The following is a 14927-nucleotide window of genomic DNA, read 5'->3' on the forward strand; positions in this document are numbered from 1 at the left end:
GTACAGATTAATTTTCTTCTTGCAAATTTAAAGGAACATATTAGCTTTCCATCACAACCAGTTGGTGGAAGAACAACCATCAGCAAGAAGTTGATCCAGAAGTCATGACAAAAATTTCAATACAAATGCAGTAAATAATTACAATCACAGACATGACAATGAAGTTAATTTGTATTAAGTATAACTTAAATTATCATTAACATCTGAAATGAATATTGTTTGAAAAATAATTTGAATAAAAACTAAATTGTCAGAGATAAGATTATTTTACTTTTATACACATCAGAAATAAATATATACATACAAAATAAACATAAAAATTTAAATTATGTTGATATTAATTTAATGAAAACACATACTTTTTTCTTAAAATATCCATTTTCTTATCAACCAGGAAGTATCACCCACTGAAATGCAATTGAACATAATGTTACATATAATTTTCACTCTTCTTGCAGCATGAAAAATCAGAATGTCCACAAAAGGATTAAAAATTTAGAAGGAATGTACACCAGTCAAACGGAATGTTTTAAAAACCACTGAAATGTAGTATAAGTATTAACATTTACATGAATTGTTGTATCTACACATTAACGATAAAATCAGGTTTAACATATATGAACAGCATAATATAAAACAATGGCACTTTAACATCATAAGTGTAAAAAAATCATAGTATTATCAAATTATAAAATTAAACTAGTACTGAAGACAAATAACTGCATAAAACAACTAGTTCATATTAAAAAAGATGACTAAACTAAATAACACAACTAATATAATAAATTATAACTGTACATAATTTCATACTCAATACTTTACAAGATAATTGGATAATTTGTTTTGTTCTTCAAATTTTAACACAAACTCAATTAACTAATTCAATTACTTTTCAGTTTTTTTTTTTTTGTTAGTGTTCAAACCAGTAGTTAGTAGAAAATGGTAAATTACACAACACAATTATAGATAGAAAATACAGTACACTTATAGAAAATTTATTATTTTGAAAAAGCACATTTCCTAAAATTCATTTCTAATGTATAAGAAAATATAGATTAAACTTTAATAACACTTCATCTGCATTCAACTAATTATAGTAAATATAATACATAAACTTGCATCATAAAAACAAATTCAAAGATACAAAGGGCTTATATAAAAATATATTAGTATGCAAAATTTGTGTACACCTTTTCATAAGTGTTGAAATAAGTATTTAAAATACATTTTTAAACTGTGTGCAGGTCTCTTGGTCATCCTCAACAACAAATCATACTTTCATAAGACCAAATTTTTTACCCATCTTTCCCTTGTACTCCTTATCAGAGTATAAATTAAAATGTAAGCAGTTTTTAATATCTGAATATTATTACTTTGGCTTGCTGTTAGTCAGTGGATTATGATTATTAGAATCCAATGGACTACTGATACCTGAATCATCACTTACTTCATCACTTGATGAACTTCTAATGTCACCTTCCATCTGAAAAAAGTCCATAATTCATAACATCACAACTACAAATGAATATAATTTAATGAAACATTGATTTTCATGTTAATATGACATAAAATGATTAGGCCATGGAATTAAATCATATTAATCATAACTGATTCAAAAAATTAACACCAAGGCGAATATAGAAGCTTAAACTTATTTTATATGACTAACTTTATTATTGATAAATGCAACATACATTGAAATCTACATACTTACAGTGCTGCTCATAAACAAAATTTCAGTTAATCATAAAGGGACAGGTTGTGATGAACAAACCTTTTAGAAATACACACCTTCCATTTTTATATTATTCATAGTCAAAAATATACAAAAAATTATTTTTTGAATTATTCATGTTACAAAAATGCAGCTCCTTAGTACCCACTTTTCTTTGCCGATTATTTACTTTTATGCATTTTTAAAAAAGGAATTAATACAATTCTTTTAATGTAGCAAACGTTTAGTACATTAATCTACAAATTCCTAAGACCCATGTCGACAAAATTTTTCAATCTTTCAAATCACAAGTAGCTATAAAATTATACAGAGCGTTTCATAATGTTCTTAAGAGTTACAAAAATTCAATACAAAAAAAAGAATTTTACTTACCTAAATGAAAGTTGTACGAGGTGATGCAGGGACAAAAACAGTTTTCGTTAAGATCTATATATGTTCAATATGTGTCCTCTGGTGACACGGCACACATCAACACGAAAGTCTAGCTCTTGCGAAACTCGTTCTAACATGTCATTTTCAATACAGTTGATTGCATTGATTATGCGATCCTTTAGCTCAACATCATGCAGCATTGGTGGGATAAACACCTTATCTTTCACGTATCCCTAGAGAAAGAAATCACATGGCGTGAGGTCTGGTGATCTTGGTGGCCACAGCATAATGTGTTGGTCTTCTTCAGATGCACGTCCTATCCAGCACCGAGGTAATGTTGTGTTAAGGTACTGTCGAAGCTCTTTATGAAAATGGGCTGGACAACCATCTTGCTGGAAAATGAAGTCGTTGAGTAGCTGAGGCATAAGCCATAATTGTAACATATCCAAGTACATCATGCTGGTTGCTGTTGTTTCCATAAAAAAGAACGGCCCATACACTGCCTCATGAGGGGTCGCACAAAAAATGTTTACTTTTGGAGAATCTCGAATGTGTTCCACATAAGCATGTGGGTTTTCAGTTCCTCAAACTCGCACGTTATTACGGTTTACTTTGCTGTTAACATGGAAAGTAGCTTCATCGCTGAAAATTATCTTGTTTAGAAAACCTTCATCTAACAACATCTTTTCCTGTAACTGTAAACAAAAATCGAGCCTACGTGTTTTATCTCCATCAGAAAGATGCTGGATTAATTGAAGATGGTACGGTTTGCATAATAAAAGTTTATGGAGAACTCTCCACACTGTTGTTTTCGTTCCTAATTCCCTGCCTGCAGCCGCAGTCGATTTTGACGAGCTGCGAATGAAACTTGCACGCACACGTTTGACATTGACTTCTGAGGTTGATGGACGATCAGTTGACTTTTGCTTGCACAAGCAACCAGTTTCACCAATCAAATGGTATTCGTGCATACCATGCATGAATTGAATTGTCACTTGGTGGCTCATTATGAAATTTCAACCAAAACGCACGTTGCACAGAAATTACTGACTTTGATAAGTGAAATTCAAACACACAAAACGACTTCTCGCTTCCCGGGGCAGCCATTTTCTCTACTGTCGATGCCTAGTGAGCAAATGGTTTACTAACTGCCTAGTACATGTGGAAAAAAAACTATTTGAAGTACGCTTTCGTACAGTCTTGTTTTATTCTTATTAGTGAAATAGTTTTTTGTTAATGAATTTTCAAAACTCCAAAGAACATTATGAAACACCCTGTATAATAGACAATTATTATTTTACAAAATTGTTAATTAAAACTATTCACACTGATACATTGTTAGATGCCTTTCCTTAGAATTTGCTAAACAAATACATACAAGGCATCCCATGCAACATGGGTGAACTCGACAAAACAAGACTACTGAAAAAGCTAGTTTAAAGTATTAGACCGCAACAGAGAAAAGATGAACTTGTTTTAAGGCTCACTTGTTTTAGAAAATAGCCAACTGCGCAACAACAATGAACTCAATGTAAGAAAGTGATAGCTGTGCAATAAATTAAAGTTAGATAATAGGTGAATTTGCCCCTCTTCCCTGGGCCCCTATCTAAAATAAACATACAAAATCTAAAATCTCTCCATTTATTTTACACAATTTTTTTCAGAACAAAGGTGAACTTGACAAAAATAACGTCATCATTAGACTCTCCACATTTCCTTTTCTTGAAAAATAACTAAAAAAAAAAAAACCTTTTTTTTTAAGTTTTACCTTGCATAGAATGCCGCCTCACATTATGTTAGAGTAAAGTTGGCATTCTCGGATTACCTAAGTAATTCCATAAAAGAAAGCCATAAATGTTTACTAGTGAATTTTTTCTTCTTTTTATTTTTTATTTTTTTTATTTTTTTTTTTTTTTATTTTTTTTTTTTGTCAGACAATTTGTTACAAGAACTTCCTAATGATTCATATTTATTTTATATATAACTGAGTTTTCAATATGTTTTATTACAGTATGATAATTAAAGAAACTAGGTAATGTTCTAAATTTTCAGTAAAATTGTTATACCACATTTTCTCTAACTGCATTAATTATGAGAAAAATAATCTAAATTCAAACATCTTTTAAGCTTTAGGTCAGCTTTTACCAGGTCAAAATTTTATTATGGGGATATAGTTTTGAATAATAAAGAGTAATTATTTTTGTCAATGTTTTACTATTTGTTCAACAAAAATATTTTCTTACAAAACAAGAATTATTATTTTCAAACAAAATATGACGATGCGATACAGTAAATCCTGGATAAAATAGCCACCATGCTAAAAATTTTTCCTGTCAGTTTTTATCAAGTTACACTCTTTTTAAATGGAAACAAAATAAAAATAATTTTCTTTGACTGGAAATTTTTCACTGTTGAAAACAGAATTAACTGGTCAATGATAAATAAATTTGAATTCAATTTATATTTAACAATGTATCTGTTTTAGGATATAATTACAGAATAGAAAATATAAACTGGCTTACTGAACAATACATAAAATTACTACAGCCTATTCAAGGTAATTTAAATTGATAAAACATCAGAAGATATAAGAAATAGTTTTACAGACCATTATAATACTGTATTCACCACGAATTTAGTTTGCTTCATTATATGATTCAAATGTCAGTAATGACTTCTTTTTCCAGTTATCACAGTAAGCTATAATGTCCAAAAAAAATTTTCTTCATTTTTGGTGAGAAAGTAAAATTAACTGAAGAACATGAAATAAAGGTTTGAGAGAAGCCATGATCAAACCAAAAGAATTAAAACCAAAGTAAATTAAATTAATTGTAGATCTGGTAAAGGTTTGTAAGCAGAAGTTTTGCCTCAAACTGAAGCAACTGAACCTACTGATAATCAACCAAACTTAAATTTTATAGCTTCTAAGATGGTTGGATATCTTTAAAAAAAGGCAAAATATTGTCACGAATATAAGTGGAGGGGCTACCAGTGTAAATTTGGAAACTCAATGGAAGACACACAAAATTTGTAATATTATCTTTGAATAAATATTGTATAGATATTATCAATGACATTTTCAATGTGGATAGAAGTGGTTTTTTGGAGAATATTGCAGCACAGACTCAGGGTGGCAACAAAAGCATTAGAAGCAAATCAAAAAAAAGGATACTAATGTTTATTTGTCTAAATATGACAGTAACATTAATAAATCTGTTGTAATAACTAAACAAGCAAACCCAACATGTTAAAAAAAAATTAAACATAACATTTTTTTTTGTAATTTGGAAATAAAAATCCATGGATAATGACGACCTTGACCATGAAGGAATTAATTTAAAATTAAAACTGAAAACATATAAGAATTAATTATTGCATAATCTGCAAATAATGAATATGATAGTTTAAAACTCATCAAAACCTATGAGAGTTTTATCAAACTCTCATTTAGTTTTTCCCAATAATACCAGGCACTCAAAAGGAACTTTATTACTTTAAAAACATATAAAAAATTATTTAGATAACTTACAGATTCATTTGAGGTCTCATTTCACAGCAAAACTCATCACATTTTAACACATATAGTTCGTTAGTACCGAATTCAGCCAACACCAGTGTTGTTAAAAATGATGAAATTTACTGGTGCGGAATGTGCATGGTATGTGTTTTGGTTTTGACGATTTGCAATAAGCAACTGCAGTTCAATGTAATTTTCATAGAGTACAGCAGGAAGCCTTCTATAGGTACACAATTTACTCTTGGCACCAAACCTTCATTGATAGGTTGTTCTGTTAACATACAAAATCAACAGGATGCCCACCACCCTGTGGAACAACTGAAGCAGCTGATTTGGAACAACTTGGAAAAAGCTTTGTAAGTAGTCCAAAGATACTCAACATGTATCACATGAGACTGGCATTCCATAAAAGACTGGTGAATATTACATAAACACTGCACTTAAGCCATACAAACTAACCATGGTTCAAAAAGTACAGACAACGAAAAAGTTGCTTGGCTGTAGTTTTGTGGGGAAATGATGGATAGACAATGATACATTTTAAGACAATGTAATTTTTAGTGATGAGTCAAAGCTTCACATCAGTGACAAGATGACAATTGCCAAGTATGGGGTAACAAAATACAGCCACAGCTGTAGAGGTAACGCCTGAATTGCTGGATAGTCTGAAATCAAATCAACTTCAGGTGGGTTGCATTACAAATGAAGACCACATCGAACACATGTGTTTTTCTATGAAATAAGACCTCAATCAAAACTGTAGGTTATCTCAATACATTTTTATATGCTTTTCAAGTTGTGAAGTCCTTTTTGAATAACCTGGTTCAACGACCACAAACAAATTAATCAGTATGTAATTTAAACTTCAAAACCTGTCTGTAGCTTTGCTATTACGTTATTAAATGTATAATACTGGCAGGTGGACAGACCTGAAAAAGAAGCCAAGCAGAACTTGAAAAAGAAGTTACCCTCTTTGAATGTTTATTAGACAGCATTTACCTGTGAAATCATTCTTTCAATGACATATAAATGCTTCTTAAAAACTGTTTTCTGTTAAACAAGTTATATTAAAGGAAGATTTACAACAAAAAAACTTTATAGATAACTAAGAATAACAAAATTAATTTCTGTAAAAGAGATCATCTCATTAAGTAAGCAGAATAAGTTGGTTTTATTTGATAATGACCTTACAACATAAGAAGAAACAACAAAATGACAGTTTTTTGTGCACAAAAATGAGCTAATAGAGCCTGAAGATGGCAAAATGATGATTACCAAAATGGTAATGAAATGAAAATAAAAACATTCACAGAAGAATTTTAATAGCCGATACTAAAAAAAAAAAACATTGCTACAATAAAAAATGTTAACAGATGTTAGCACAAGATGCAAAAAAACTGATTCAAAACTGTGTATCATTTAAGGGTATCCTACCTGGCACTACACAAAATTACAAATTTTTTTTTTAAATACCAACACTCATTATCATAATTGCAAGTAAGGTCTACCAAGCTCAGAATGATGAAATAATGTTACAAATAAACTTTCTTTTTTATTTAATTTCCTTGCCCCAAAGACTAACAATATTATTCTTTTTTTGTCTACTGTTTTATATAACATCAATTCAACATTCCAAATGCCACACAAAAATAAGTTACATGTAAATGATTCATTGCGGTACATCACAGACATAAATAAATACAAAAAATTAATAATAAAATTGTATACATCATGATCCATAATTGATAATCAGGATCTGCCAACTGAAGTTGTTACTTCAGCTGTGGCGACTAAATTTATCAAGGGCTGATTTCAGGTGGAATTTAAAGTTGGTATAAGATCCAAGGTGTAATAAAATTTCTTATCAATGAGTAATTAATAAAGAAATCACTTAAAGTTAGAATTGGAAATTTCAGATTTAATACAGTAAATTGTTACATTAAAAGATTAAAATGTAGTACAAGTATATATGTCAAGGGTACCTGCTGATAAAAACTAACACAAAAATAACAATAATAACATTAACAGTAAAACAATGCAATTATTGCATAGTGTATTACAAAGCTACATGTTATACACCAGGCATTACTGTTACTGAATTTTGAAAAGTTGAGTCATACCCACACATAACTGTAAGGTTTGTTATTTTAATATTTTAGTTCTCACCTTTCTTTTCTAGAAGTAAAAAATATCATTGTTATTATTGAGAAATGTTGAAATACAGGTCGCAGATTTTTGCGCTTTGGTTAAAAATTACATATGTGAGAAATGGTATTACTAAGGCATCAAATTCTGATGAGCATTTGATGGAGTAAGCAAAAAATGTTGACAAGCGTGAATTTATAAAAAATTAATTGTTAATTAAAATATAGATTGTTAATATTAAAAACAATCTCACCTGTAACTAGAATATGAAGGTACTTCCCTCCAGTAGCTCAGAACCAAATAATATTCTTTCACAAATTTGAGTTAATACAATACTTAATTATTATTAACTTATTAATATAATTAATCTTATTAATGTTCTCTTCTCATCAATATAGCACTAAGAAATTTTTTTTAAAAATTATAATGTTTATGAATAAAAAATGAAATAAAAATATGTACTAGATTCACATGTAACCTTTTGTTTCTTTCCTATTAAAAAAATATAAGAAACTTCAAAAATTAAATTATATATATTTTATAATTTTAATCTGATAAAGCAAAAAATAAGAATAATAATTTTGTGCTGCTCCTAATCTAGTTGTACATGATCAATCAAAGATAAATAAATAATTTAATGAATAGAACGTACCTGGCCAGCTGATAAGGCATTATATGCTATTTTCAGTATTAGGCTAGTCCAATATAAATTTAAAACTAGAAGTAATGATAACAAACCGTTGAATATATAATAAGCTGGAAACATTGTATTCACTATCCGTGGTGCATCAATAGCAGTACTGCAACAAAATAATACAAAAATTATGTATGTTCAGAAAGCCATCATATACACTATATAATACAATTATATAAACCATATAATTTTTTTCAAACATCTAAGAGTAGTTTTTTAATTTTAAGAATTTTTTTACAAAAAAAAAAAAAAAAAAAAAAAAAAAAAACAGTACTTCTTTCTAACTACATAAAAATATGCTTCCAGAGAAATCTTTACTCTTGATACTTTCATTAAACAAAATAGTTCATTGGCATGTAGTTCTGGTCTCTGAATTTATGGCTTTTAATGATGTGTAAAATCTGCATGTTATGGTTGATATCGTTGTGTGTTATTTACATGAGGTGATTTGCAAATGTTGATAATGTTATCTAGCTCTGTATGTGTTATATGTATCTATGCGTGATTGTGTGTCCAGTTTACTTGACACTATTTAAAGCAGTCACTGCAGTTTAATTACTAACTTTTTGATAACAGTGTTTATAAATATGTTTTGTTAGTGTATTATATGGGTCTTGTATATTATACTGGTAATTTTGAGAATAAGACAGTTCTTTCCTGAAAATGCTGATTATTTTGTGTTAATATATGTTTTTTATTTTTTTTATTTAGCATCTAGCCTCTGTTAACGAAACTGTACTCATCATAATTATGGAAATAATCTCATCACAGTTTCTAAAAAATCTTTCAGAAGAATATTTTCATGTATTCAATAATACAATAGAAAATCGATTATTTATGTTTATTAAAAAAAAACCACTATTCTTCCTTAATCAACATGTTTTTTTTTATAAACCAAATAAAAACGGAGGTTCTATCAGCTATTAAAGATAGATCACCACAACTGTAGATCTTATGTAATGTATTGACTTAATGATGGATTTTTAGCCTCACTTATTGGCCAAGAATTTGATTAGAATTTCTAATCTGTCTCACTATATTATTTTCATTTTCTTCACAAATAGATCAAGTGATGCTGAAATGTCAGTAACCTTTCTTCAAAATCTACTGGTCAAAAATGAGCTAAGAATTTACAGTGTTGCAAAAGAGATACTGTTATTTGCATTATTCTATAGCACCCTAGACTATTCTGAGTATTTAACCTAATTAATCAATAATTAGTAAAGATAATTTAATTTTTCTATAGTAACTTCTGTGATTTGTTTCTCCAATTAATCAAATCTGCCAGCTTATGATCTTCAAGCAAAAAAAAAGACTAGTTTCTTCTGTTCATTTATCTGAACCATAAATATATTCACTTCCACACCATCAAATATTCTTGAAGACAGTAATTTGTTTCAGCATCTGAGATCACTACATTAAAATTCATGTCATAACTTTCAGTTTATTTTTCAATTAAAAAAACTGAAAATTTTTTTAATTGCTTAAACTTTCAGTTTAAGCAATTAGTTGAATACTACAACCAGAAACTATACAATAATAGTACAGTACACAACTCAATAACAGTTATTAAACTTATGAGACTACATAAGATATAAATTCAAGCAGTTTTTACAAGGGAATATATAAATGTAATATAATGTATTTTCCTTGTAAAAATCCTATAGAAAGTACCATGTAAAAAAAAATTATGAAATCAAATTCCACATATTGGTACAAAACAAGTACACCTGACTATTCATTTTCAGATTTTACATATCATTCACAGACTATACAGCAAAAAAATCTATGAAAAAAAAAGTAATTCTTTCATATTTCCCTTCAGTCTGTAATTCTGGAATTTTTAAAAGTTATATATCAGGATCAGACTAAAGAATAATTAAATGTAGTAAGCAGAATCTTTATACTAACTTTCTCTAATAAATAAATGTTTAAAAATTCCTATGTAAATACATTCATTAATTACTAAATAGCAGCCAAGTCAATTTTTTAATCGTTTATATCTATGTAATTGTTAGTTTTATCAAAGTACATTTTACTACCCAGATTGTTAAGCCTTCTTATTATAAAAAAATGAAATTTTATTTTTGTTTATCAATCAACATAAAATTATTGAAGAAAACTGATGATGAATTGAAATATTCAGCTGAATTTCATCTACACCACTACTAATTAATTCATTTGAATAATTTTGAATTCATACTTTCGACCCTAAACAATGGCTAATTAATTAAACTCATTGTAAATATACTAACTTGTGAAATATTACTTACATTCCAAAATAGCAATTATTAATTTTTTTGAAATAATTATAGAATTAAATGTTAATTATTAATAACCCAAAATTTTCTGCCTTTTTGTTTAAAATCCAAGCGGTTTATATAAGTGAATGTATACACATGATATAATGCATTTATCTCATAAAACTCCTGTACAAAGCATGTACCTTGTGAAAAAAAAAATTGAAATAAAATTCCACATATAGGTGTAACAAAAAAATGAACCGACATCCAGTAGCATGCAAATGAATGATAATACAGATGTTACTTAATAAAAAGTAACTTTATTTAGGAAAAAAATCATACCTGTTCATTCTGTCAATATTCAGTAATTAATGTCATCCTTTATTCTTAATCACTTCACATACACGATTTGATATTGTTTCTAAAAGTGTATTACAGATTTTTTTAATTTTTTCATCACGAAACCGTACCAATATTATTGCTTTAATGAGAGTTAAATTTTATGGTACAACTCATTTTTCAGTATCGTTTTTTGACTATTGCCCAAAGATTTTCAATTGGGTTAAGCTTGAGAAGTTGCTAGCCACAGGAGCATTTTAATGTTTCGTTTTTGGAAAAGATTTTTCCACTTTTTTTGGCAATATGGCATGGCATCAAACCTTTTTGGAACACTCTGTTCCCTCAGAGGAATTTGTTTTGAAGTTGTCTGTCACAACCCTTTATTTGAGAATCTTGATAAATCTATCACTTTTCAACACACCATACACGGGAACTAATGACCAATCCTGTGTTGGAGTAGCTTTTCTTTTACGGCCACATTTGCCTTTGCTTTGAGATGAAAACGAACCAGTTTTTAAAAATTGTTTTAAAGTAGCATTCACTGTCCCTAGTCCAACACCAAACTCAGAAGCTATTTGTCATTGTACGATACCGGTATGTACAGAAAGACAAAAAACTTCTGAATGCTTTCTTGGAGTTATGCCCATTTATTATATATTATACATTCAAGCCACACAGAACAAAAATGTGAAAAAATGATTTTGTAATAAAAAATGAAATAAACTTTCACAAAACATTATTTATAACATGAGATTTCTTAATAACCAAAGAATAATAGCCTCACATTACACAAACTTAAAGTTTGCTTGAAGAAAATCTTCAAGCAGTTATGGCAATTCTTACTGAAAAAAGTGCAAGTAGACTGCAGCATTTAAGCGGCTAAATAATATGAAAATTCCAAACAGCTGATTGTGAAGAAGGCTGGTGTGGCCTTCTTCCCATCACCAAAAAAGAATTTGATTTTTGTTAAAATTAATTAAGTAAATTTCTGTTTCTAAATGAAATTCAAACTTTTCTTTATTTTATTTAACTTATATAACACCATTTTGTTCAGAATTAAATTCTCTAAAAGTTTTGTTTAAAACTTTTATGCCTCTATTACCATGCAACAAAATTATAGTACATTAAACATAAAAAACAGGGTTTTTTACTTCATTTATTGATTTTCACTCCAGATTTCTCAAAAACTACTACAGATACAATTCTGAGACTTTTTTCTATACGATTTTTCAGATCAAAAACCATAAGAAATCAGTAACTCTACCCTTAATTAACATCCTAAGAATTTCAATACGACCTCATTTCACTGGGGTAGCTGAAATCTGAGCGAAATCTTTTACTAGCCACAACTTGCAAATGAAGCATTTTAGGACATACAAGGTATGTAATTAAAGTAATGAGACTGGTTCAGAAAAACTTTGTATTTACAATCCAATTATACATAGACTCTATCACCTTTGAAATAGTTCCCTTGGGAAGCCTGCAATGCTTCTAATGGTTTTCCTACTCTTCATGTGTTGGAATTCAGAAACCGAAATATCCTTCAGATGGTCAGTTACATTTTTTTAATGTTTTCTACTGTTCCAAAATGGTGTCCATTGAGGTGTTTTTTTAAAATCAGGAACAGGGAAAAGTTGTAGGGACTCAACTCAGGTGAATAAGGTGGTTGAGGAACTACAAGAATGTAGCAAAGAAATTTTTTCTTTGCAAAAATTCATTAATTGAGAGTGCAGTGTGCCAAGATGCATTGTCATGATGCAGCATCCAGTTGTCTTTGATGGCTGGTCTCATACGGGCAACTCTTTTCCGCAGTCTCCAGAATTACTCAGTATACATATTGATTTACAGTCTGTCTTGTAGTGAAAAACTCCTTATGTACAATGCAATTACTATCACAGAAACAAATTAGCATGGTTTTGATTTGCTCAAAATGCTTTTTTGGACATGGTGAGTTTGAAGTGTGCCACTCCTTGCTCTGGCGTTTTGTTTCTGGGTCATACTCAAATATCCAAGATTCATCACCAGTAATAACAATTTTTTTTGAAAATCAAGATCAGTTTCAAATCGCTCTAGAAGATCGCAGCACACTTTCACCCTGTTGTTTTTCTGTTCAACAATGAGTTTTTTGGGACCAATTTTGCACAAATTTTTTCAAGTCCAATTTGTTTGTCAAAATTTGATGGACTTGATATGGTTCAAATTCAATTGTTCTGCAATCATTCTGACAGTTAATTGCCGATCATACTGTATCAAGTCTCTGATTCACTCAACACTCGTCACTTTTTGACGTTAACAGTCTTCCACAGGGTGGATCATCTGCAACTGATTCCCGGCCAACTGAAAATGCTTTACACCACCTAAAAACTTGGGCTCAAGGCAGAGCATCATCTCCATACGCCCTTTTCAAATTTGAAAAAGTATTAGTAGCATTCTCACCAATTTTAACACAAAACTTGATTGCATAATGTTGCTCATAATTAGTATCACTCATTTTTGTAACGCACAATAAAAACTCGTTTTATGAGAAGTTTGTTTACATCTCATGTGGCAACAATAGACTAAAAATATTAATATTAATACGTAATATAAATCAGCTGTTCATATAACCATATGTTTACTAGTAACTTTATAGTGTTGCCACTTCGGCTGTCAAAAAAAACTATTCTCATTACAGACCTTGTATTTTGGATTATTTTCTAGAGTAGAATAAGTTATGAAAGTCTCAGGAGAACTTTGACACAAACACACACACACACACACACACATATATATATATATATATATATGTAGAATATAATATAACAATACTATTTTAATTGTGAGCTGTATAAATAAAAAATATCCTCAAATTCAATGTAAATACTGAATTTTTAAAACTATTTCTGGAAACAGTTATTGTGTTAACAGGCTGGTACACAGTGCGTTAATATAAAGAAATAAATGACAACTTACTTGTATAAAATCCAAAAGGGGAAAAATCCTAATCTTGTTATTATCCATATAATAGTAAAGAATCCAAATATAGCATCACAGAACTTTTGGTATTTTGCATACTTGGCAGCTTTAGCACACTAGCAAAAAAAACACAGAATGAATTATAAATAATACTTTATTTTCAGCCAAATGAAAAAAAAATTAATTTTTTACTACAGATGTTAATTCCTTCTCTAAGTACATTTATTTTGAATGTTTGATTTAAACAAAAAACTATAATATCAAACAAGTTTATGAGAGCTCATTAATTTTCACTAATTATAATCAGAAATTACTTCTATACTAATTAGTAAAATCTTAATTATGATCAACAATTACTAGTGGCATCAAGAAAGAGGGTAAATTGTCCCAATCAGAGGTTGCCCTCAGTGGGTTTCACAACTTCTTCCAGCGGAACATTCCAGGGACTATGTTTCTTACCTAGGGGTGAAACAAAACCCAATCTGGTGGTTGGTTCTAAAAAAGTTAAAAGACAGATTTCCTAGTGCTACTAATACGTAATTATAGTTCATGCCACAAACTTAAAGAAAATGCTTCATGTTCAAACTACTAGTCAGATAATGATGGTATCATAGTTCATTCAGTCAATGCAGGGCTGAATTCTGCATGATTAAACTACTCTTAACCTTAACTTTCACTTGTTGTTTTAGCTACTTAACGATACTGTTGAATCTTGTTTCAAATAATACAAAAGAATAAGTTACTCTGACTTACATCTGAATGCATAAGTTACCTTTCACCATGGTAGTTTTAAATAATATTCTCTTGGTAATGGTCAGCCTGAGACCAAACAAGATTGAAAGTTAAATTAGAAATATAAAAGATTACAACAGGTCATGAAGTAATTTAAAAGAGATCTCATCACTAAATTTTGTGTACTAGTAATTT

The 14927-nt window shown here is 29.3% G+C and overlaps 1 protein-coding gene across 1 annotated transcript in view; it reads right to left on the reverse strand.

Annotated features, from left to right (window-relative positions):
• Window positions 1–247: 247 nt before the first annotated feature.
• schlank (ceramide synthase schlank) overlaps window positions 248–14927 on the reverse strand; it is an 84322-nt gene continuing 69642 nt past the window's right edge. The window contains exons 5-7 of the mRNA XM_075354976.1: window positions 13998–14116; window positions 8422–8569; window positions 248–1483 (exon numbers count right to left, since the gene is read on the reverse strand). Coding sequence (XP_075211091.1) covers window positions 1370–1483; window positions 8422–8569; window positions 13998–14116 — 381 coding nt within the window. The 3' untranslated portion in view covers window positions 248–1369. The remainder of the gene's footprint in view (window positions 1484–8421; window positions 8570–13997; window positions 14117–14927) is intronic.

The sequence above is a fragment of the Lycorma delicatula genome, chromosome 1 (assembly GCF_047948215.1).
Source record: "Lycorma delicatula isolate Av1 chromosome 1, ASM4794821v1, whole genome shotgun sequence".
Lineage (NCBI taxonomy): Eukaryota > Metazoa > Arthropoda > Insecta > Hemiptera > Fulgoridae > Lycorma > Lycorma delicatula.